Raw genomic sequence first — 26,660 nt, 5'->3', positions numbered from 1 at the left:
TATTACTGGTATAATTCTTTTTTATATAATTACCACAATGTTGCATGCTCGAGTTTTCCCAAAGAAAAAATTCATGACATCATCGATAATGAATTACATCAATTGGGTTATCATTTGACTAAATACATGAGATGTTGAAAGTTTCAAGTAAAGAAAATTGCTTTTTTTGAAAGGTACAGATGACAACTGCTGTTATCCTAAGCTAGTGCCATAAATAAACAAAGTGCGTTGCAAAATATTCTCTCAACTTTTTCATTTAGCACTCTAATGTTACAATCCCTTTACAAATACACTGGTATACATTCGTTGAGCCTACTACTTATCATTTGATCCCGATACATATCATAAAATGTGCAATGAAACCAACCATATGGCAAATTACACAGTACAAATGAACATAATCTCAATTTAATTTCATACAAAGCAATCTAATCATCTTATTATCGTTTTCGTAAGAAATAAGAAACCATTCAAAACTGCCATACTGGTCAGTGGATCATCAATATGTAGTGCTTGGTGAAAGCACATGCTCTAGTGATTAGAATTTGTGTAAACTTCTTCTAAGATTCGCCTTTTCTTTTTTTTCCCTCTCCGTGTCTTGACCGCCTAGGTGCCTCATCTTCACTTTCACTATCGTCATTCCGATCATCCTGCTGTGACTTGTTGTATCCTTGCTGATGCTGCATGTCATCACCAGGACCCCCACTTTGACTGAGCATGTCTTGACTCTTGCCCTGCTCTGGTCCTGAACCATACCTATCATTCCGATCACTTGGTCTTTGATCTCTTTTGCCAGTGCGGTTTATATTTTGTGGTGGAGGTGGAGGTGGTGGAAACATCGGAGGCATATTGACTGGCCTACCACCTCTTGGTGCGTTTGGACCTGGAACCCCCATTCCCCCCATAAAAGGACCGCGTCCAGGATTCATCATCATCCCAAATCCACCCCCGGGAAACATCCCAGGGTTTGAGGGTCGACCTCGAAACATCATGCCAGCTGGGGGGCCTCCAAAATCACCACCAAACCTAGGACCATATGGACCAAAACCTCGGGGACCCATGCCAAAAAGATCTGGCATACCAAAACCATCGGGTCCAGCAGGTCCATAGGATAATCCATCGCCCATCATAGGATTAAAATTTTGCATTCCATGGATCGGTCTTGCTCCACGCCCAAGATGCATGTGAGGGGGCCACATCATACCACCTCTGCCCCTACCTCTTCCTTGAACAGCTGGCCCTACAGCTTGACCAAAGCTCTCCTCCTCTTCATCACTTTCTTCCTCTTCCTCTTCTTCATTGTCTTCAAATGGGACAATATCTGGATTTTCTCCTCCATTATCTGGATTCACTCCCTTTGCTTTCTCTTCTTCTCGTTTAGACTCTGCTGCAATTGAGATAGCCTGTAAACATGAGAGCGAAAACAGATTAGTTCAATACTTAAAACATTACAGGGCAATGAATTTATGTGTCCCAAATGCATTCACTAAAATATGCAACTCTTAACAAATAATGGACACACTTGGCATGAAACCAAATATTAACTGTTCAGTTGAGCTTGTTTAAACAGAAATAATCCTTGAAACATTGAACAAAAGATACTCCAAAAAAAATATTATACATTACGTGAGGAACACTCTAAAAGAGATTGAATGCTCTACATTGGAGTTGTAAAAATAAATGTTTGTACAAGATATCTATATTAGTTCTATTCACCAAAAAATATTGATGACTTAGGAGAACATACCATAAGTTCACTATCTGGCTCAGTATATAGCAAGGATGCCAACTGCTCACCAATAGAGGGTTCCAGCTCCTGACAATCTCTACTTATCTGCAATTACGTAACCAATAGAATATTTAGTAATTACTGATTATTATGAACTTACTTTCCGAAAAAATTGTAGAATCTGATACCATGTTAACAGTTTGTCTTTCGGATTGAGCAAACCTTTTGAGTTTATTTTATTGTTTTCACCTTCAATTGCAAAACGGTTACATGTGTTTCACTTTGGTTCTTGTTTTCAAAGACTTGTACTAGAAACGGTGAAAATAGAAGTGTTCATTGTTTCTGACAAATCATTGAATGCAGGAAACAGTAAAAGTAGGAAACAGTTTAACAATTAAAAATGAAAAGTAAAAATGTTTTTCCCAGACCAAGCAGGCCCTTAAGTTGTTAAGACAAATGATTTCATATCTATCTGTAATCATAATCCAATATGATGACCAGAGGTATCACGCAAGTCAGACAAAAAATTGGATGCACAATTTGGCTGATAAACAAATAGGAATGCGATGAACAACAAATATTGGATGCACAATTTGGCTGATAAACAAATAGGAATGTGATGAACAACAAATAGATTTAAACTACAAATATATGAATAAATGTGGCTTGTTCAGTTAAAAAATTCGAAATTACAGTGTCTTTTTTTTTTTTTATAAGTAAGAATGAATAGGGATAAAAGAGTCTGTTAATAGGCCCCTTCTATACTCTCGTTTGATACAATCCATGAAATATAATAAAATAAGGAAACTATAATGAGAGATAATCTAAGGTACTAAAATATACCCCATGACTACTGCAAGATACTTTTCATTTCTAACAAAAGTATATCTCACTTTTTCTAACAGGACGTGCAACATCTATAATCCATGAAACTTCAGAAGGTATATCTTAAAAACCCTTATGCAGCATTAAAATTAAGGACCTTTCAAAAATGGCTTATTATTGATCTTATCCTTAAGATTAATACCACACTTTCTGTAATATGGCACCATAAAAGATTTATTCTGAAGATTAATACCTAAATATAGGTTCCACAATCATCATGCATCCACTGTTAAGTTAGAAATCAACACTATATGTCCCAACATTAGAAAGTTGGTTGATTTCGCTGACTGACAGCTGAGACAAGATCTATATCAACTCTCATTTGTTAAATAACAACCAGGTAATATTGAACACTACCAATGGTCACGAGGGACAAAAGACCATGCCTGTTTATATGTTATGTTTTAGTAGATTAGGATTCTCTACTTAGTGGGTGATGTAAAAAAGCTACCTGAAATAACCAAGCAGTATGTCACAGATAGAACATTACCAAGAAAGTTGGGTAAAATTCAAAGTGCAGCTATAGGGAAAGGAGGATTCAATAACAATTTTATAAGGATCACATCAACATCCAGATGGATTCAATCCTTTGTATATTCAACATGGAAGGGACGTCAAGTAACAATCTTAGTGTATAAGAACCACCAACAGCAAGAAAAAAATGGTGCAGCAAGAGTAAAACAAGAATGCAAGAAAACAGCTCTTATGAAGGGTAAAAAAATGGATAATAGAATTGGAAAAGATAATACCTTCACCGGTAAGTTCTCATTGTATGGATTTCTCAAATGGCGAGTTTTGTGGAATGATAGTTCACATAACTGCAAATAAGAAATACAATTAGACAGATTATTATGTAAAAAAGTATCCACACATCATTATGCAGTTCCCGATCATGGTTCATGGAGAAATTTCTCCCTGTTACAACACTAAGACACAAGCATTAATAAAGCCACCTTTGGCGAACAATATAAAAAATATCTTATTGCTTAGACGTTTGGGTTTGTTGAAATATTAGGAAAAATAATTTTTCCTGTTGCAATCAAATAAGAGCATACAAAAACTGAATCCCTCAAAATTTACAACACGAAGCTTTTTTTCTTCTTTTTGGATGAAAACAAAACCCTTATTTCTCAACAGAGCTAATTCACTGGGTGGGATCATTAAGTCAGTAATTCTGGTGACTATTAGATAATCATTAGAGGCTCCTACTTGACAACTTTATGGAAAGAATGGAAGTGCAAAACTCCCATCGAGGTCATGTTTTATGTTTGGGTGCAAGTGGTTAATGCACACTTCAGTTAACGTCAAATTGTTCGGGTAGCGTAGCACCCAAGTTTGATCCCTGGCTGAAACAATCTTGGATCAAAATTTACTAACTTCTCGGCCAAACTCCAAATTGTCAAGGTCCCTAGGAACCATAGGGTTAAGGTAAAAAAATCCAAATGACATGTTGCGCATTTGAACAAAGCTACCACAGAGCTCTATCTCCTGATACATTCTATATTTAAGTTTAGTACAAGCTCAATGTCACACATGTGGTTCTTGAACATTATGTTTCTCCTTTCACCTTTGAGAGTAATTTCCATGTCTCATATATATTGGAAAGATTAATGAGGCTAAAATTCTATGGCATTGCCTGCGTGTAAGTTAACACAATTCAGAGGTGTATTAAGTTGGAGAGAACCGTGTTTATGGTGACAAAATTCTATTTTGATTGTAGAAATTATAGAGCCACATAATTTTGTTTTAAGTCCTTGAATTCAGGTGCAACAAATACGACACCCACCACAACTGTCAACACTTGCACCTCAAGAACATATAGAAAAGTCATCAAAAGCCTCTCTAAATCATATGGTCACCATAAAAGACAAAGGTGCCCCGCGACCAAAATGAAAAAGGTAATTAATTTTAAAATTTCTGAAGCATAGCAATTAGTAATTTTAGCTTTCGTTTTGCTACAGTCTTATTAAGTATGCTTCCAGTTTGTTCAACTTCAACTTAGGATTATTGCTATCACTCAGATAAATTAACTAGGGACTAGGGTAGATGATGGAAGAGTTTTTGTACCTTCAACCACTTAACAGAGAAATTACGTCCATAATGTGCCGTTCCATGAGCATATTTCCAGTTTCCCCCAGCAACAGAACCCCCAATTCTGGATGTCATCTTTGCACAACCCTGCAAAAATATAGAACGGTTTAGGTCCAGTGGCTTTGCGAAAGCCAAACAAAAGTCTCCCAATGGTTATTTTTTAACTGGAAAAATATCAAGTCCTCTAATCATAAAGTTAAAAGTGTTAGATGCCTGTCGGACAGAGCACCTTAGTGAAACATAAGATGCAACGTTGTCAACGGCAGATATGACGTACGGCCAAAAATCTGCCATATAAACACGCCATTGCGGCCTATGGCAGCCATTCCTTCACAAATAGCATATGGTGGTTGTCCAAAATTCAGCCTCTCCTAATCACTGTGATTAGCCTATCTAGAGCATTAAAAATATAAGCAGTAACAACTAGCTTTCATCGATGTACACAGATCTGAAGTATGAGCTCCATGTCGGAGGCATGATATCAGATATGAACTTTTATCAAATCATTTTTAAGTACTGACCTAGAAAATCAATTAATGATGACAATGGAAGGGGGTTAATTACTTGGCCAAGAAGTGAGCTAATAGTAAACCACCAAGACTTGATATATGTCCACTATTTCCCACTTTAATAATCAAATAAATCTAGATGCAAACTACATTTTAAAGAAGTGCAGAATATTTTCATTTCCGCAGTCTATTGGATGGCAAAGAGATCACTGGTTTACATCCATAAATTTAATAAGTGTAGCCAAGTGGAAAGCAAAATTCCAAAAATACCTGGAAATGTCGAGTACGGTTGACTGAGAAAATCAATATCACGTTTTCCACAGAGTCAAATGCTTCATTTAGTTTTGATTCATTGCTCCTTTGAGTTGCCCATACTCCTTGTTGTACAGACAACTCCAAGTTTTCACGATTGCAACTCTTTACAATAAAATACCTAAGGTTTTTACAAATGTTCAGTAGTTTAATTAATATGGGTAAGAAAATTGCAATTCAACTGAAGCAATACATAGGATGATTAACACAACCACTAATGACTACTTAGCCATCTTGAAAATTCTAGACCTCATCACAGTGTACTCATCTCATTCAATAACAATCACCGGATTAGAATCATAAACCAGGTACTACTCACTCACAGTCTAACATAAGATCAATACCAAGTCTTTATTTTGCATGAGTAATAGAAAAAAACTTGATAACAGACAAGAAAACAGAAAATTATTATAAAAATAATAATAACATAGAAAATAATTATAATATCAAAGTTAAGAAGATACTTTTCTTCTTTTAATGTCCAAAACAATTATATTTAATAAAAAAAAAAAAAAAAAAAAAAAACTTTCTCACTTACTTCAACTCAAAACTTTTAATCTTCATTTTGTACATTATGAGCTGCAAAAGCAGCCTGACATTTTTTTAATAGTAATAAGTTATGAAGAACCCAGGTATCATATTTCTAAAATGAATTAGAAATCAAACTGAGGATTTTGTACAGTTCTACTAATTAAGCTTAAATGTTGTTTATGCGTGTGTTTATTTGCACGGCAAAAACTCATCCCTAAAACTTCACCATGATAAGCTATGTCTTAGAGCTTCAACTTGGCCACCCAATGGATGGGTTTCGACCTTGCTTTCAAACATAGGTGAAATGTTTCAGAGTCAAAATAAGTGGTACAAAATATGCAAGAAATCAACTAGAACAGGTAATTTAACATCCAACATCATAAATTATGAAATACATGTGTAGACTGCCGAGCGGACAGCAGCATTCTTAGGAGAATCTAACTACATAAGGTCAGTCCTTGTATAATATCCCAAACAAAAGATACTTAAATGTGTACCTTGTTTGTATTATTTAATATTTATATAACTATAAGAATACTGAGAACATATTTTACCAAGGCCAGCTGAAAACTACAAGATTCTAACACACCTAGATATTCCTTGAGGTAAAGGGGTTGATGTTCGATTGGCTTGATTGGGCTGGCCATTAGCAAGATTTTGTGATTGGTTCTGGCTGACTTGCTGCTGAGACTGTTGAACTGGTTGCTGCTGCTGGCCATTTCCTGACTCTGCAACTAATGGTTTTCCAACCGCACCTTGGTTTGCAGAATTAATTCCTTGAGGAAACTGAGACTTTTCAACTTGTTGATTATAGTTAGAACCCCTTTGTTGGCTAAACTTGTGAGAGTTGTTGTAATTGTAAGAATATAAATGTTGGATCTTTTGAAGAACGTCTTCAATTGGAGGAGGAGGTCCAGGAGATTTTGCATGCCTATACCGACAATCGGGCCCATTAGGACAAAATCCTAACTTGTACCTGCAGAAGCAGAAATATCAAAATCAGAATCATACAGTTTATAATCTCATTTTTTAAATGGTGAAGAAATTAAAGATAAATATAACTGATTGAGCATGGAACAAAAGCATTTTTCTTTGATAAAAAAGAAAGAAAAGAAAACTGTTTGTAGACGAGGGCAGTGAAAATTAAATACATGAAATAACAGTAGAATAGCAAACCCTCTTAGAAAACAGTGACAAGCATAAAAGAGAACAGGATACATAATCCAAGCACATAAAACCAATAAGTTCTTCCAAACTCTTGGAATATCAACAAACAAGAAAGCTCCCTATAAAACTACATTACCAGAACAACATTACATGTTGCCAAGAAGTGATGATATACTATTAACAAATAAGAGTGAAACTTCGCTGCAACAACTCATTCCCCACAGTGAAATGCACCAGTCCAAACTATCACACACATTCACAGAATCTTACCCATATTTCATCTCCCAAAACCCCTGAATTGAGTCGTAAACCTCCACCAACAGTTATAGACAACCCACTGGTCAGAAAATATGCCAAAGATATTATTCCGAACAGTCCAGTAGCTAGAATGCAATGCATAATGAAAGTGGAAACTAGAAATTCAAACCAGAATAAATGTCCAATCAAGAAAAGAACAGAAGTGCTGAACTTTTTATCTCTTTGCATATTGACTATTTTCTGAGACCCCGTTGATCGGTCCAAACTTATAAACTACAAGGCATTGAAAATATCAACATCTTCCACAGACCAAGATGACCACTTATTTCCAGTTGTGGTCTACCATGGGGAAGTGAAAACAATTTTTTGTCGCATGAATTATCGACAGAAAACAACTTAGCTCTATTTTAATAATGATTTAACTCGCCGGCAAGCTAAAAGTCTAGCTTAGTTGTCACTAATGTTTTTATGACTTAGGTGTGATGATGATACTGGGGTGTGTGTGACAATGACGCCAAATGAGATCATCCACCAAACTATTTTTACCCTCACTTACTCATGTGCTTCAACAACAAAAAAAAACATAGATACAACTCTATATGTCTAAGGTTACTAATTAATATCTATCATTTATCCAACCACCCACATGCATTATACTTCTCTGTTAAAAATTCAATACTAAATAAATACTATAATATAAAGTACGGACATGCTAACAAGTGCCCTTAGAGCACTTGATAAGAAGTTTAAAGTAGAAATTTTTTCTTGGGATTTGTGTATTCAACACATTGAAACATAAAAAAGCAACTTTTTCTGCATGGAAGTTATCTATTGTTTCCATTTTTGAATCCTTAACAAGTGCCCTAAGCAAGACCCTATAAAGTACAATGGAGGTTAAAGTAAAACCTGGTTTGTAAAATCCAATAGCAATATATTAAACATTTTTCTCAAAATTAGTTGATTGTAATTATACAGTGAATGGTGATGGTCATCTAGCGATCAAACTCTCAGGAGGTTGGGGAGAAGATAGTCAAAATGAATGGAGGTAAGAAGGTTACTAGGCTGGCCTGATGAGAAGGTTCAATAAAACATATAATTGACAATTATTTGATAGCTACGACACCCAAACAGTGGCACTAGGCTGTCATTTCACCATGCAGACCTTGTAAATACTACACTATTGGCCTGATGAGAAGGTTCAATAAAACGTATAATTGACAAGTACTCCCTCCGTTCCTTCTTAAGTGTCTTTTTAGGGTGAATTTTTCGTTCCTATTTAACTGTCTTTTTGGTATTTTAAGGGTACAATTTGTCAATTATACCCTTTGTCAATTACTCTTATCTTTTTCTAAAACTAATTAATTAATGCTATTTATTTAGAGAATTAAAGTTTGTTTTTTTAAACCAAGTTTGTTTGTTATTTTTAAATAAAGTTTGTTTCTTGTTATTTTCAAATTTAAACAAAATTTTGTTACAAACAATGGTGCAAAGAGAGTTAAAATTCTGTAAATAAAAAACAGTGGCACTGCAGCTATCATTTCACCATGCAGACCTTGTAAAGACTACATTATTCTTTTTTTTTTCTTTTTAGGAGTTTATATTGCATTGTTCTTTCTCTACAACATTGATATTCATCGAAGTGAATTGTAATCTAGTTTATCATTGCATGAAGTGAGGTACCTCCTATGGTTAGTCTGTCTTAAAGAGTAACTACCGCTTAAAAGATTTCCTCCTACAATCTTATCCTTTCCCCACCAGACTCCTCCTCCACCACCAACTTTCTATAACACCAACTTTCAACAAATTTAACCCTTCCTTCCTAACTACATAAGTTGCATACTAGCATCAACTTGAAACCCAATAGTATAACTTAACAATTCCATAACCAGAAGAAAAGAAAAAGGAGCATGACCAACTCAGAAATAAAGTGAAATTGGATTTGATCTAATATCCAGTTTCATCCTTTCATCTAACCAAAAAGTCCTAATGTGCGTGTAATTGTGAAGAAACAAAAAACATGCCTAGGGTTTTTTATAAGGGTATGTAACTGCGATCTAGGTCGCAACAAAACAATTATTGAAGTTCCCAAATCCGCAACACAGCCGTGATTAATGCTGACTGTATTTGACTGCAACTCTCCAGAATATCAAAGATCGTGAGGCAACCATTACCGTGACCACTATATAAAACCCTAATATACTAACTCCGAAACAGAGTAAAAATAAGAGTTGACCTAACACCCAATGTAATCGTTTTATCTAATAAAAAAACCCTAGTGTATATAACAAGCAATGTGAAATTATGCAAACATAAAAAACTTAGGGCCTGTTTGGATTGGCTTGTTTTTTCATAAACTACCTTGACAAGCTTATGAATGAATACAAAAAAGCTTATTTGTTTGGATAAGCTGTTTAGCATAACTAAAAAATAAGCCAATCCAAACGGACTCTTATAGAAGTATGTAACAACTTAAGAGCATGGAATCCTTTATCACATAATCAATCACTAATCCACCAATTTAACTCAAACAAAAGCAACATCGAAAACAAACAAACATACAATCTCTAATATCACATCTCACAAACACAAACAAAATCAAAATCAAAACTCAATCTATGGACAAATAACAAAAAAAAAAAAATAGGAAACAGAAAACAGAAAACATACATGTTACACTCCTTGATATCTTCATTAGTATGCTTATAAACACAATCCTGCTCACGACATTCTCCATACAATCTAAAAAACCGACAAATAGGCATTCTCGCTTTATCATACTGATGCAAAAACCCACACGCTTCACCTTTCATACACAAACTCCTTAGCCAATGACGACACACCGTTTGCCGGAAGCTTCGTCGACCGGGATTATTACCGGCAGTATGTTCAGCAACAGATGGAGCCGCGGCTGCGGCTCCATTGGAAGGTGGTAAGTAGGAATCGGATTGGACGATCGGGGTGGAGACGGCAGCGGTGGAGGTGATTGCGGTGGCGGCGGTAGGTTGTGCGTCGAGACCGCCCTCGAAATCGAAGTTGAGGACTCCTTCGGAATCCTCCATTATGGAAATTAGAAATTAGGGATTTGAAGGGAAAATATTTGAAGAGGAGAAAAAAGAGTGTAACGGCGGGATTTGCAGAGAGAGAGAGAGAGGAATTGAAAGTCGGCACGAAGTGAAACTGAATGATGAAACACTTGTGTTTGTGTTTTCCAGTTTTTTACTTTGCTTTTTATGTTTTTTTATTTTTTTGTTCTTCTCCTAACTTGGCATTTTTAATATGAGAAATACTATAAACACACTTTTTTTTATTTGGTTAAAATTTACATGAGACATGCCAAATTTATATGAGATTCACATGATTTGATGAGACTCATATAAATTTTAACAAATAGTGTATTGAAAAGTATGTGTTAAAATGTGCATTCCTAACATTTCTTTTTTAATACTCCCTCTCTATATTTAAACACTCATTTGACTTTATTTTTGTCCCTAAATCTAAACTCCTTTTCAAATTACTAGATGCATTTATTATTATTTTTTCCTAAACATGCCCCTAATTAATATTACTAACTGTTTTGAAATATGAAAAGTCAAATTTAATACACATACAAGCAAAGGACAATTTAGTAATATTAACACATAAATTAGACACATTAATTGCACTAACAACTTTTCTTAAGGGTGTGTTTGTTTCAAGTTATAATTGTTGATTTCCGGGAATAAAATGATAGGAATGTATATGCCTATGTTTGTTACAAGTTTACTAAATTTTATTCCCGGGTATAAAATGTTCCTGGGAATAGAAAAAATTTCCCAAGAAAAAGGGTGGGAATAAAGTTCCCATGAAGATGGGAATAAATTCATAAATAGTTTACCTATTATAATCCATATTTTTATGGTTCCTAGGAATATTATAAAGTTAACCAAACATATTTTTCCTAAATTCCTTGGAATAAAATTCCCATCTTTATATTTCAAGGAATGTTATTCCTATGAATAAATTTGGTAAACTTGAAACAAACACACCCTAAGAAATGTGAAAAATGCAAAAGGGGCTTAGATATAGGGACGGAGGGAGTATTTATTTGGTCCTTTTTTATCCTTTGATTTCACGGTAAGAGCACATGTTAGCATTTTCCAAAAAACAATGTTTATAATTTATACACGTTAGCACGATAAAAGTTTGGACTCGAAATATCCATATGAACGTTAGTAATGATAATAAATAAAGGTACACATAATCTCAAGGTCAAACATCACACATTAACAAGTGTACCCTTCAAAGTCTCAAACCAACAACACAATAGCAACTCATATGAGTTAATATCTTTTTATTTTGAAACTATAATCAACTTATATTATTTCATTCATCAAAATTGATGTAGTAAAAGATGAAATCAAATCGAAGACATAGCGACGAACATACAATTTTAATACCTTTATTAATGTATAAGCGACATAAATTGCTTGACTCCTAGTAAAACTTATCTTAATGTTTGAAAATTGTTCCAGTAGAGATCTAAAATTGGAGAAAATATTGCCAAAATATGTTGGTTGTTGGAACTATTCATGATGCCTTCTACCACTAACTTACAATCAAGTTCAATTTACACCATTGATAATCCTAATTCTCCAAGTCAGGATAGAACTTCCTTTAGTATCACAATGTGGACAAATATCCAAACACGGTACTCCTCTATCTTGAAGCCTCATACGCGTAGGAAGGAACCCCACCCCCACCCCTCAAGCATTCTTCATAAAAAGACTTTGATTCTTTGAGAAATTCACAAGTTTCACATTCTCATACATTCATCTGGTACTCTATGTTCCTCATTGTCAATGAGAGTTTCTATGACATAACGTTAAGCTGACTTGACAATAGACCTTTACTATTAAATTTCCATACGAGTTTATCTTCATTCTCTAGCAAAAATGATGTAATTTGTGAATTTCAACCCGATCTCATTCATTAAACAACACATTAATGACTTATCTTATCAAATGGATTGAAACCGTCGATTCTATGTGGACTTACTGAATGTCAAAAGATCTCTAATTCAACACCAAGACTCTCCTCATATATTTATCCTTCAATGTCACAACCAACAAAAAATCCTACAACACTACGTTAACAAACACAAACCACTATGATGACAATTTATTTGCAAGAGTGATGTCCCAAATTTAAAGAAGAAAAGTGTTTTACAATCCTGGAATTCGAAGAAGATGAAATTTGTACCAACCCTAAAATTTGAAAGAAAAAAAAAATAAGGATTTCACGATTTACTCAAACTACTACTAGTTTATAATGAAAATCATATTAGATTTCAAATCGTCATTCACTAACATCAATTATGTATTCTTTTTTTGCTTTCGCATCGGTTTCCGACCCACCAACGGTGGACGACTAATTCAGCTCGTGCGTAGAGGTATGCGCACTGGCCAAACGTTGTTCCCCCTCGGAATCGAACCTGGTATTCCCCGGGTACGTCCTTGGAATGAGCTCCTAGCCATTGGAGCCAAAACAACTTGGTTAACATCAATTATGTATTTCCGTTCCCTAAAAAAACGTCAGTAATGTTAGTTTCTATCAAGGAAATGTTAACAAGTGTTTTTAGGGCACTTGATAAGAAGTTTAAAATGGAAACTTCATCTTAGGATTAAGATATTTAACACATTGAAACATCAAAAGGTAACGATCAATTTTGATTTTTTGAATCCTTAAACAAGTGTTCTTATGGCACTTCTTTGCAAAACCCTTATTTTTTTAATAAAATTTTGATTAAAATTATATATATATATATATATATATATATATATATATATATATATATATATATATATATATATATATAAATGTTATGCTTATCTTTTACCAACAATGTAACAAATATAATTAAAAAATATATCTTTTCAATAACACTAACAATACAGTAATGTCCGCATGAGCTTAGCTCATTTGGTAAGGAATAATGCACAATATGTGCAGGGTTTGGGGTTCGAACCCTGGACACCCTACTCATCTTTAAGATGAATTTCTCTAGCCACTAAATTACTTTACCAAAAAACAAAACAATACAGTAACTTTTTTTTTTTTTTTGCAAATTTGTTCAACCATGTACTTAATAATGAAAAATTCAGCCAAAAAATTTCACATAGAAGATTTATTTTATCACAATCGAGTTTGAAATCTTTATAACTTAAATCATATCTCGTATAATTTCAAAGTTAAATCACTATTCTGTTATCTTTCCGTGCCACACGCCCTTATATTTATCTTCTTAACCGTTTTGCAACCGATATCTTTTATTCAACCAACATAGTTATAAATACCACTCCTTAGTTTAATTTCCATCTCATTAAATAGTACTATACTATACTATCAGTGACTTAGCCTACAAGGAATCATCATCATCATCATCATCATGAAGCGCAAACGTTCTGTGAAGGAATCCATTGATATGGTTGTTACTAAGGAAACAATTCTTGATTCAAGATTCACATCTTTTCTTGAGAAAGATCATTCTTTTCTCACTCCATGGAGTTGGAACCCTAATGCTTCCAAGAATGAAACTAGTTCTACCAAAAAAAAGGAGTTTCTTTCTTTTCATCCAGAATCATATTTTTCTTATGAGGTAATTTTTGTTGTTTGTAATTCTTCAATCTTCACCTATCTTTTTTATTCTTGGTATACCAATGCCTAAATTCATGATTTGAATTTCCGGTACATAGATAGTTATTGGATATGGTGTTTGACTGTTTGGTTTATACAATTTCCAGTATGAAAACATATTTAATATAGTCTCTATAACATGTTAAATTTTGGATAAGATTTTCGAACTTTACAAATTTTATTTTCGCCATATACCATGATTTGTGTTATGTGATCAATTGTTAAAGAATGTTTTGGTATAGAGTTACATTACATTTTTAAAATCATAAGAGGAAAAATCTCACTAATATATGCTTATTATCAAGTTAATGTAAACAAGACTTAAAGTTATTTGATTGTTGTTTTCAGATTATTGATAGGAAGTGTTGGAACGACAATGCACAAGAAACTGATAATCAATGTTGCCCGTCTACAAGGTAACGTGAAAATTAAGGATGATTAGCCTATATATTTTCAATTCTTCTTTCTAGTTTCTGTCATAACTTGCATTTTTGGTGTGCTATTTCATATCAATATAAGAGTTTTGTTGCCCTAATTAATCTGTCCTCTATTTAATTTCAGCTCATGCTCACAAGCTTGTCCAGCTCCACTCATATTTGTCAATCAAGCACCAAGATGCAAGATGTGTAATAGGTCAAACCTAAAGATGCATAGTGATGTCAATGTCCAAGATCCAAAGTCTGCTCCAGTGTGATCCATATTTGTCCAGTATTTATTGATTTAATTTGTAATTTAGGAGAGATTTGGTTTTGAAATAGTTGAGTGTTCTGGAGTTGAATTCTTTTTGCAGTGAATATGTAACAACTATCAGTAGTTTTTTTTGTACTCATCAACTAATTTGTAGTTTTATAAACAAAATATTCACTGTAAAATCTATGTTAGTTTAGATAAAAATTTGTAGTGAAGTGCTATTGTAAAAGAAGTATTTTGAGTTTGAATACATGGTAAAATACTAAAAGAAAAATTCAGCCTTTCTTGTAATTTAACTCAAGAAATGGATTCAAAACACATAGTTAAAATATAAACCGATATATCAAAGATCGTATTGTGAATTCAGCCTCAAAATTACACCAAATTCAAACTATGATGTGTGGAGCAAAGGAAAGTAGTAACCAATATCAAAGTGAACACAAGCAACAACAATAATAACAACACCTAGATCTAATCTAGTAATCAAAGTGAAAAGCTCAAAACCACAAGCAAAAGATAAAGAGAGAAGAGAAACAAACACACCAAAGATTGTTGACCGAGTTCGGTCCAACTTGACCTAATCTGGGGGAGAGATTGATCTCTTCAATCCATTATAAATGAGTTCTTACAAAGAGATACAAATGGGTTACAAGAAATTAGCTTTGACAAGCTCACAAAGTACAACACTAATTTCTACCCATTTTTCCAATTTCACCAATGAATAAGACACTCAATGATTTTCACTCACCCAAGGTGTTTACAATGTTTCCCAACCGAAGCGAAGCCCTCAAGAGAACCTTAATCAAAGACAATCAACCATAAAGTTACCTCCTTTGATTTCCCTAGTTTCTCTCTCTTGAAGCCCTCCTCAAAAAATGAAGAATGAAGTTTTAAATAGTGTTCGGGAATACGCAGCATTGTGCCACGATGGAGTTGGTAGCAGTACAGTACTTGCTCTTATCTCATGCATCGTGTCACGTTCCTCCTGCATCGTATCACGTTCCTCCTAGATCGTGCCACGATTTTTTCAGTGGCAACCCAAAAACTGAACCCTTCAATCGTGCCACGTTTGCATTTTTCCAAACTTCAACATCAATTTTGAGACAAATTTCAACAGATCGTACGGTCTAGATTCACAACAACATGAATGCGTGACTGCATCCAATCCATCTCTCTCATTGTATTTGTATACATGCTGCCAGATTCTGATCCCGATGCAATGTTATTCGAGGAACCTCGTGTCTATCTGACTTAAGTAAATTTAAACATCAATGGATTCAATGTAAAAAGAATAAAAAATGAAGTAGAGAGAAAATTGACAAACAAGTAATGTAGTCCTTGAAAGACTGCAATAAAAGTTTATTCTTAAATATCTATATTGCACAATATAGACAACTTCTATAAGAAATGATACTGATGAATACATGAATAATCCCATATAACTTCCCAATACAAAATCATATTGTACACAATATGAATACAATCCATGGTTCACCAATCTGTTCCCAAGTTTCTGGAATCAAAGAGTTTATCAATGTATTGAATTACAGCTTCTGATGCTGAGACATAAATTTGCATCTGGACTTTCGCTGACTCCGCTGAAGCAAAAGTTACAAACAACAAATGAGCAAGTTTTGGACAACACATAGTAGCAAAGAAAAGAGATTACACTACCTTAACAACAGGGAAAATTGGATTATTAACATAAAAGAGATTGAACATAAGAATGTGGATGGTAGATTAAGACTACTATTCACCAAACATTGAGGGGAACCAAAGACATGCAAATTCTACCTTAGGTATGAAAGTTGTACAAGTATTTCCTCGTTGTAAATGTATTTAGTGTAAATAGATCTCATAAATCTTTTTTTTCAAGATTAAACTTCAGTAAATGTGCAAGAAAACTTAATTCTAGACTTACCATCCTCGTTGAGTTTATTCAAAAGCTGTTCCTTCGTAGGAATAAGATACATCCCAGCAGAAACAGCCTTCTTGATGGCCCAACCATGATAAGGTGCAAGCGCTTGTTCATAAGCTTTTGAAGCTGGATCTCTAAGGGAATTTCCTCTGCCGTAAGATGTACAAGAACTCAACTCATTTACTGTATTCAATATGCTATTATGCCATAAGCTTAATATAAAACTATATCAGAAACAACTATGTTAATTCAAATATATATATCAGGGCATATAACACATGTTCGTCAACGCTATAAGAGAGCTAGCTCATGGGTTGTATAAAAAGACTATTGATCATATCCCTAGTTGATCACATCACATCCAAGACTATACGTCTGCAGCACGAACAAAACCAAGATAGACTCTGATATGGGACATCATCTTAGAATTTGAGCTAGGCCTAACTCTACCTCAAAAGCTAGCTAAAGAGGCGAGGTCAAAGCCTTTAACAACGACTTTGGTTATATCTCAAATTTAAACGGGATCTCGAGAAACACAATAAGGGTGTGGATTGTATATAATCCCTTTTTGCGGTGAAAGAAAGTACTTTGGAAAATCTAAGTCAAGGGTGTGTTTAGTCTAGAAAATTTTCTAAGATGTAGAAAGTTTTCCAGAAAATTACTGGAAGTAAAAATTCACATTTTCTTCAAGAATAGTTTTAGTTATCTAACCAAAAAAGATTACCTACCCAAATAAAAAGAAATATAAATTATCCTTCCCTGTGATTTAACCAAGTTAAACCGAAATTTGACCAAATGAAATGACCCGCGCCTTAGTTTTTAGTATTACAATTAAAAAAAAAAAAACTTCATTGTTACATTCCAAAAGATGGTTATAAAATGCTGACATAGGTCAAAGTGTTAGATCAGATGCTGTTAGTTTTACTGTGCAATTAGAATATTGCTCGTCCAGGCTTATTCGACTAAGAATCTTTTCTCTTATGTTTAATGGGGGAAATTATGCTAACCTCTCTGGTAGTTTAATGAAACTATACTCATCCTATTAAGACATTTATGATTTCTTGTTGCCGTCACATATATTAATTAGTATCGTGTGTTGTACTAAATTACCAGATTTTTATAGACATTGCCCCCAACAAGTACTAGTTCTTAAAAAGCACAAAATTTAAGGCACTGAAAGTCATCACCAATAAGGACCATTTCACTAAATTATTTACTCATTTGAGTTATTTCATTTGCTTCCTGCGAATTAAATCAGCTAGTGACCATTTAACCTTAGTGCAGACAGAATTTTCTAACAACTTTCATTTTCAAACTGGTGTCAAACAGCATAGCAGGAACAGCGATAAGTAAATAGAAGAAAAAAGCAAAATAACATGAAATGTTTTTATTCCACATGGTTTTATTCAAGCCACGAGTAAAAGGGGCAAACCTATTCTCGGCCTCTGCCATTCAAAAGAAAAATTTCTCAGCCTCCCTTTTCCACCTTCACTATGTTCAGAGTCCCACATTGGATGAGATATGGCATGAAGATGTGTCTATAAGTGGGAGTAGTCTTCACCTTACAAGCCAGTTTTCCAAGGGTTGAGTTAGGTGCAACCCAAATTCTAATATGGTATCGGAGCCTATCCAAGAGCCATTGTACCACTCGCTACCATGTTACCACTATCGGGTCACTTGGATCATGCTTCAGATGTTTAGTCCAAGGCGTGGAAGGGGTGTCGTGTTAGGAGTCTCACATTGGGGATCATATGGCCTGAAAATGTGTTTATAGGTGGTGGGTACTCCGAACCTTAAGCTGGTTTTGTAAGAGTTGAGTTAGGCCCAACCCAAATTCTAAGAGACTACCCAACACTCACGCATGAAAACTGGAAGCTAGCTAACGCTTCCATCCAATTTCACATTCTCACTTGAGAGTTTCATTGCAATTTATTTCCCACTCTTCCATGCCTAGTATAATCTTAAAATTGTTCAAAACATAACATAAACACAGCAATTTAAAGATAGAAGAAACTAGCAAGAAAGAAATCATAAAGCAGTAGCCAATGCACGTACTCAGTGATTATCATTTGCTGAAAGAGTACTCTGACCATGTCGAGTCCGCGTTTTACTCTCAACAAATTTCTAGTATGGCTGCCTGCATTTCTGACAGAATTGGCTTGTACATCCTGATCAATCAAAGAATGTAACTTCGGAACCGACTTTGATGCCTCAGCTAGATCATTAACCTAAGATCATTAAACAATCAATTAATAAATCCTTGAAGGCTTGGCTTAACAAATGACATGAAGTATATACACTAAGCAATAATAAGCAAGTGTCCAAAGTATACACACACATGATAAACAGTTAATTTCTTGAGATCCTTGTAAATTATATACAAAAGAACTACACTACGACCAATCCAAAATACCAAAAATACTTTCTTTTTTTTTCCCCTTCCTTTCTATCAATAATCATATTACCACAAAAAAGAGAACTATTTCGATTGGCTTGTTTAGGTTTATCTACGAGACTGTTTGGAAGAGCTTATGGAAACATATTATGACATGTCCATAAGTTGTTTTTAGCTTATTTTCATAAGCTGTATCATTGTGAAGTATACATATACATAAACAAACACTAGATTTCTTGAGATAAATGTAAATTATAAACAAAAACTACACAACCATCCATCCAAACTACCAAAAAAACAAAAAAAATTCTGCCATTCTAATCATATTACGTGCAAATAAAAAAACCGACATGATTTAAGGGTCCGTTTGGATTAGCTTATTTGAACTTATCTACTAACACAAGCATTTGCGAGACTATTTTGAAGAGCTTATGGAAGCAACTAACAAGAAGTCCGTAAGCTGTTTTCAGCTTATTTCCATAAGCTCTTCAGCATAAACACTTATTTCTTGAGATCATTAGAAACTATACACAAAAAACTACACTGCCACTAATCCAAAAAAAAAAAAAAAACATATTTTTCCTTCCTTTCTAATCATATTAACTGCAACTAAACAAAAGAACATGATTCAAATCAAGGGATTCTAACTTCTGAGCTAAAAAAAAACATAAAAATGGTAAATTTCTAAGTTCTAAGTTAATGAAAGAAGTAAATAAAAATAAAAACTTTCGATGACCCTTTTAATTATTACAATAAACCCAATTGAAAAATTAAGCAAAGGATCAAACCTTGGCAACATAATCCTTCTCAGCGAACTTGAAAGCGATGCCTAAGGAACCAAAGAGAGGGGAAATGAGAGAGCAGGCATGAGAGAAGGGAGCAACTTCAACCTCTGCGGATTGAGAATCGGAGACAGTGTTGGCGAGGTTTTTGAATGCCACTGCAATTTGATGAAGTGTTTTGTTGCTGTTGATGGATTCTGCCATTGAAACCAATGAAGTTGTGTTTGTGTTACTGAATGCTGTCAAATGGTGTCTCTTCTTCTTCTCTAGTGAATTGAGAATTGGTATGATGTGATTCTTCGAGGTGGTGCAGATGGAATTTTGGGCCGGCAAGAATTCAATCAATGCATGATTCGATGCCACGTTACTTTTCACTTTTTTAAACTGTAAATAAATTATCTGCAGCATAGATATTTTTAGTTAAAAATTATTTAGTCACTTGACTTTTTTTTGAAGAAGCTAAACTAACTCCTCAAATTGACACAAGAGAGAATCAAACCTGAGACCTTGAGGAGAAGCACACTCCCAAGTTCCAAGCCAATATCACTAGGCCAACCCAAGTGGGTTATTTAGTCACTTAACTTTATTTTAGATAACAATTAGTTATCGTTTTTCATTTCAATTTCATTTTTTTTTTCATTTTTATATGAATTTTCAAACTTTAAATCTAATATTTTTATACAAATCTAGATGAAAATCTTAGATTTGAAGATTGAAAGGTCATAAAAAAAATAAAGGATTCCATTGTTATCTAAAATTAAGTTAAGTCATTAAAAATATAATTTTATCTATATTCAAATATAGAGTTAATTAAATAAATAAATTGTGTATATGACATTGCAATATATATATATATATATATATATATATATATATATATATATATATATATATATATATATATATAAAAGGAGGGATCAAATTACATCGATTAAATGTTACAACGCTCAATATCGTTTTACTCGATGCATGTTTTTTAAATTTTACCGTTGGATTGTAATTTTATATCACATAGATAAAAGTGCATAAACCGTTAATCTTGATGTATCTCAATAACATATGAAACGATTTTAGATTTTCGTAAAAATTTATATGAATGATCTATGTGATATAAACTTACAATCCAACCGTCATATTTAAAAAATATGCATCGAACAAAACGATATTGAACGGTGTAACATTGATGTAACTTTTGAGCATTGTAATTTAATCTCTCTCTCCCCCCTCCCTCCCTCTCCCTCTCCCCCTCCCTCCCTCCCCATTTTTTGTCCCTAAAAATATTAAGAAAAGTGTTACAAACATTTAAAAATATGATTCTTTTTGTAGACACTAAAAACAAAATTCTAGATTTTATAAAGACCATTTACTCTTTTCTTTTTTTCCCAGGGAAAGGGGTCATTTAATTTTTTATTTGGTAGATAGACGAAATGGCAAAGCCATTATAAACTCACACACACTAGTAAAGGTGCCGGGGTTCGAACCCCGGTCATGCATCCGGCCTAACAATTTCGACATTTTATCAGTTGAGTTAGGACTTCTGAATATAAATATCAATATGATCTACCATTTTAAAAAATATAAAAAACTTATTTAAACCCCGAAAATTCTCGGTTACACCCAGATAATATTTGTCAAAAATCCTCTTTTTTTTTTTTCTTTCATTCTCTCACTCTATATTTGAATTACAAGCATACATTAACATTTAACAATGTGTTGCATAGGTTAGTGAAATTATGTTTCTTCAATGATCATTTTATAGATTTTCTTGATTGTTCTTTAATTTATGTGAGTCCTTTGCATTTGGTAATTGATCACAAATTTATGACATTGTTGTGTTCTTTTAGAAGTTAAAGTGAACTGAGTTTATGACAGCACACAAAAACTAAGTTTACGATAGCACACATAAGCTGAGTTTAATTGGTGTATTGTGTTGATTTAGAGGCTCGCATGAATTAAGTTTAGGGGAGCACACGTAAACTCAGTTTACATGATTTACGTCAATTAAATTTATGAAATCCAGCTAAATTTACTTTATTTGAGTTTGTATTTCTGAGGTTTTCAGAAGAAAGAGTACATGTTTTGAGTTTGTGAATGTTTTAGGTTTAGGAAGAAGATAAATATGATTTTTATGTTTGCGTAGAAGATATAATTGGGTTTTGCATTCTATGGAACATTTATTTTATTTTAAGAGTATTTTCGTTATTTTGGGGTGTAACTAGAAGAAAAAAATCATGTAACCATTTGATATAGATTAAAAATTGTATAAATAAAAAAGAAAAATGTATTTTTACTAAAGTGTCCAATTTTAATAGGTATTTTTATTATAAGATAGAGATGTACTTGTAGTGGGTACATCACCGACGATCATCTCTCCCGTGGCAACAAGAGGAGCTTTAGGTTGAAGGAGTCTTATTGGTGGTGTGCCATAAGGTCAAGGTATTTTGAGTATTAGCTTGATCGAGGTTTCTCTAGTCCTACGTATTCATAAATATTTTAAGGAGTCAGGGTTGCGTAGTTCTCTCTTGACGAAGTGGCATAGGTCGCTTTTATCTATGGTTATCTTGTTTATAGAGTTCTTCATGCGTAATCGAATGTGATGCATGAATTATAAGATCATGAATTCTCACACTGCTTCACCTCTCTAAACTGAGTCAAAGATACAAGTTTAGTGGACTCCTTTGTATTTCGGGTAATGGATCCATGACATTTCGGTCACATGTTGGGTCAACCCCGAATTGCATAGGACGGTACATACTTCCTAATAATATTATCCTTGTGATAAATATTTTAGCAAATGTACTAAAACTATCGAAGTAATAAAATAAGTTCGTATCCACGAGAACTGTGTTAATCTCAACTTAGCAATAAAGTTAATATCTAGGATGTGTAAATTTTATAAGTGTCTGAGGCAGTAGGTTTGTGTGCATAAAAAGCAATAAAAGTTGTTGAAAGATGATTTGAAAAGGATGATTAAACCGATGAATCCCCTATTGCTTTATATGAGAAGTTTACCTCCCTTTATTCCTAATTACTATTCAATCTTTACGACAAATTAACTAAGTAGATTTGATCAATCTCTTGACTCAAAACCCTTTCCTAAGTTATAACCTTTTAATCTCTTAAAGCGATTGAATAACCGCGGAAGCGATAAAAGAACGTTAATTCATGAGTCATGATCCTCAATTTCCTATCTCTAGGTTCCTATGTTGAATCAAACAGGATTACTATTTCACGATTAAAAGCTAGGGTTAATAGTCATTCAATTCCTAATATCAATTCATGTAATTGCACGAAGCTAGGGTTAATAGTCATACAAAGCAATTATCTGAAAAACAATGAACACAAGTAACTCTGAATAAAGACTGAATAATAACATTAATAATAAAGAGAGTATCAACTACTGATTCATTTATTACAATAGGTTCATCATGGCTTAATCAAGAGGGAAATTAGCTAGACATAGAGATACAAATAAATAGCATGGGAAATAAAATTAACCATGAAACCATGTTGTTGCTCGGTTCTCTACTGCTTCGTGAGTTTCCAATTGCCTTCTATTCCCTCGCGTTCCCGTTCCTTTTCCTGGCGTGGCTTTGTTCCAAAACGTGATTCCACTGTGCCGAAACGTGAATGGATGTTCTTGTGCTGTGCGGCTTCTTTTATATAAGTGTTGTAACCTAGTTGCCTTCCTTCTCCCACAAGCATGTTACGTTTTTTTCTTTCTTTCTCTTGGATCAAAATAAGCCTATTAATGAATTCTAAAAGCATTTCTATTTGACACCTCCTGATTTACTCTTCTTTGATCATGTTACCAAATTAAGTATTAAACTAATAAAAATAGAATTAAAACTTAATTAAAAAGACTCTAAAAATGTGATATGACGGACTGTCATCACAACCCCAAACTTGAATCATTCCTTGTCCTCAAGGAATTCACTTGTAATGTTGACAATCGACAGTAAAATAAAAATTACCTGATCAAGCGATAGTACCCAAAAGCTCAACTTCTCACTAGCTAATGATGAGCTAGTTTGACTTGTACGCATCCACCAATTCACAACTCCACGCAACAAAATGAATAGGGTTCACTCACAGTCGACATGCAAATCTACATATTACCATACGCTTGAAAAATTTCTAAACGTCAATAAAAATCAATATCAATGCACACTTTAAGGTCTTTAAGGGTTATAACGGGGCTTAGGTGAAGGTGGGATAATATTTGGATAAGTAGGCTACACAAAATTTTGAGTTAGGCCAACTCCTACGGAAGTTAAAGAATGGATTCAATCCCTCATTCACCCTTGAAATAACAATTTGTAAAGGTACTAGAGATTATTTGTAACTTGTTGGGACAATCGAGTTTAAATTTACTCAAATTTTTCTTTGTTTGTCCCTTGCTTTTCATTCTCTCTTTTTTTTTTTTTTTTGATACACCATTTTGATTTTGAGTGTATATTTTTCATGATTTGTTCTTTATTCTCTAGTACCTCCACCCCAAACTTAGTTGGTTGCAAATTCCAATAGCAACCCCAAACTTATTGTTTAGCAACACCCTACATAGCCTAACTCAAATATAATATTTTTGGGTCAAATCCTAAAAGTCCCTAGGCTCAATATGTAGCTTGTCACCGAACAAAAAGATCTAACCTACCGGCTCAAATTGGCTTTCAAAAAGGATAAATTCAATCAAAATCAGGGTAGGCTTGAAAAGGCTCACAGGACCAAGCACTTTTGCCTCAGTGTTTATATGATAAAGATCAATCAACAGTAAAGAAACAATGCAAGTTCTAGAAATGTAGTTGCACGGAACACTCTATATAAGTAAATTGAAATAAATAAAATTTGGCTATGAACCTTACAGTGTTAGATTTCTGGGAGTTGCGACTACCTATCACACATGCCGTACACTTCGCCTTTGAAATACAAGTCACTACCTCCTTATAAACTTTTGGAATACCACTTGAACAAGCAATTGATACTAAACTGGAAAAAGTCAACTAACAAACAAATTCGTCAATAATAAACAAGTTCAGATTCAATTACATGACAGGGGGGGTACAACTGAATTATCCAAATAACAACACAACAATTAAAAGTTCAACTGACACAACTGACATCTGACAAATACGAGTGATTGAAAAAGAACTGATGTGGACTTTGATTTTTTTTTCCTTCCGTCCATCTTTCCACTTTTTTTTTTTTTTTTTTTTTCAAATCGTGCCACGAAATTTCCAGTAGCAAACTTGTTTCTTCGTTTGTTAGATCGTGCCACGTTAAAGAAATTCCGTGCCACGTTCGTAGCAGACATTGGAAATATTTTTTTTTATATGTAAAATAAAATGCAATAAAAAAAATAAAAACAATACCTGAGCGGATCTAAGATCCGATGGGTTGCCTCCCACCAAGCGCTTTCTTTTACGTCATTGAGCTTGACGCTTCAACCACTGTTAGGGTGGCAAAAATGATAGAAGGAATATATAACCCTTCTTCTTCCTCTTGTTTGGTAGGAATTCCATGAACTTAGCACAAAGAATCAGATACTCCCATGCACTCACTTTTGATCTTTTGGAATTTAAGCTCTCCCACCTTAGAGAAGGACGTGCATCCATTTGCACACGAGTTATTTCTTTAACCTCCGTCGGTTCAGATTTCGAACAAATATCAACACTCCTCACTTTGGGATTTTTTTCCACCACAACCTTGTGACATTCTGTCTCCATCTTAACCAACTTCCTTTGAGACTCATGTGCCTTCTCAACAAGATCACCACACTGAACATCAAACTTCTCAAATGACACTTGATTTGACACCAAGAAATCATCTAAAATATTTTGAAGTTGAGTATTGTAATCGATGTTGATCACCTCTTTTTTCTCTACACAATTACTACTTGGTTGATCCACCTCATAACTGTCACACCTCTCATTTAATAGCGAGATTTTACTGTCCAAACATTTTATCTTCAAAGATATCATATATTTTTCATACGGCAATGACCAAATCTCTTTTGTGTCATAGAGGCGTAACCTGTCTATCATAGCTGCAAAACTTAGAAAAACTTTTTAGTATAACCGTACAATGAGAAGAAAACGAAGAGCATAAATAATTTTTTTTTTCAACATATATATATACAAAAAAAAATATATAAATGACAGAAATCCTAAACAAAAACAAAATTGCCAAGTTGAAATGATTCAACAATCCCCGGCAGCGGCGCCAAAAACTTGATAAATATTTTAGCAAGTGTACTAAAACTATCGAAGTAATAAAATAAGTTCGTATCCACGAGAACTGTGTTAATCTCAACTTAGCAATAAAGTTAATATCTAGGATGTGTAAATTTTATAAGTGCCTGAGGCAGTAGGTTTGTGTGCATAAAAAGCAATAAAAGTTGTTGAAAGATGATTTGAAAAGGATGATTAAACCGATGAATCCCCTATTGCTTTATATGAGAAGTTTACCTCCCTTTATTCCTAATTACTATTCAATCTTTACGACAAATTAACTAAGTAGATTTGATCAATCTCTTGACTCAAAACCCTTTCCTAAGTTATAACCTTTTAATCTCTTAAAGCGATTGAATAACCGCGGAAGCGATAAAAGAACGTTAATTCATGAGTCATGATCCTCAATTTCTTAGAATAGAACTCAAATTATACATGCAGAGAGTAGAAGGAGTCACAATGATAGTCAATTGGTGGATGGGATATTCTGTTAT

The 26,660-nt window shown here is 33.8% G+C and overlaps 2 protein-coding genes across 2 annotated transcripts; both read right to left on the bottom strand.

The window, feature by feature from the left end:
- Positions 1-226: 226 nt before the first annotated feature.
- Positions 227-10,701, bottom strand: LOC25486300 (30-kDa cleavage and polyadenylation specificity factor 30). The gene is made up of 7 exons (XM_013607549.3): positions 10,150-10,701; positions 6,647-7,033; positions 5,485-5,647; positions 4,682-4,792; positions 3,364-3,432; positions 1,748-1,834; positions 227-1,403 (listed from the first exon to the last, which is right to left on the bottom strand). Exons 1-7 carry the CDS (start codon positions 10,539-10,541, stop codon positions 561-563), a joined length of 2,052 nt encoding a protein of 683 aa, XP_013463003.1. The 5' UTR covers positions 10,542-10,701; the 3' UTR covers positions 227-560.
- A 5,458-nt stretch (positions 10,702-16,159) lies between these two features.
- Positions 16,160-20,317, bottom strand: LOC25486298 (accelerated cell death 11). Its single transcript, XM_013607547.3, has 4 exons — positions 19,946-20,317; positions 18,818-18,990; positions 16,766-16,911; positions 16,160-16,442 (listed from the first exon to the last, which is right to left on the bottom strand). The coding sequence occupies exons 1-4, from the start codon at positions 20,141-20,143 to the stop codon at positions 16,336-16,338; spliced, it is 624 nt and encodes a 207-aa protein (XP_013463001.1). The 5' UTR covers positions 20,144-20,317; the 3' UTR covers positions 16,160-16,335.
- Between the last annotated feature and the right edge of the window lie 6,343 nt (positions 20,318-26,660).

This window comes from Medicago truncatula, chromosome 2 (assembly GCF_003473485.1).
Source record: "Medicago truncatula cultivar Jemalong A17 chromosome 2, MtrunA17r5.0-ANR, whole genome shotgun sequence".
Lineage (NCBI taxonomy): Eukaryota > Viridiplantae > Streptophyta > Magnoliopsida > Fabales > Fabaceae > Medicago > Medicago truncatula.
Note: the sequence above shows the minus strand (reverse complement) of the source record. Positions and strands in the feature narration are given on the sequence as shown.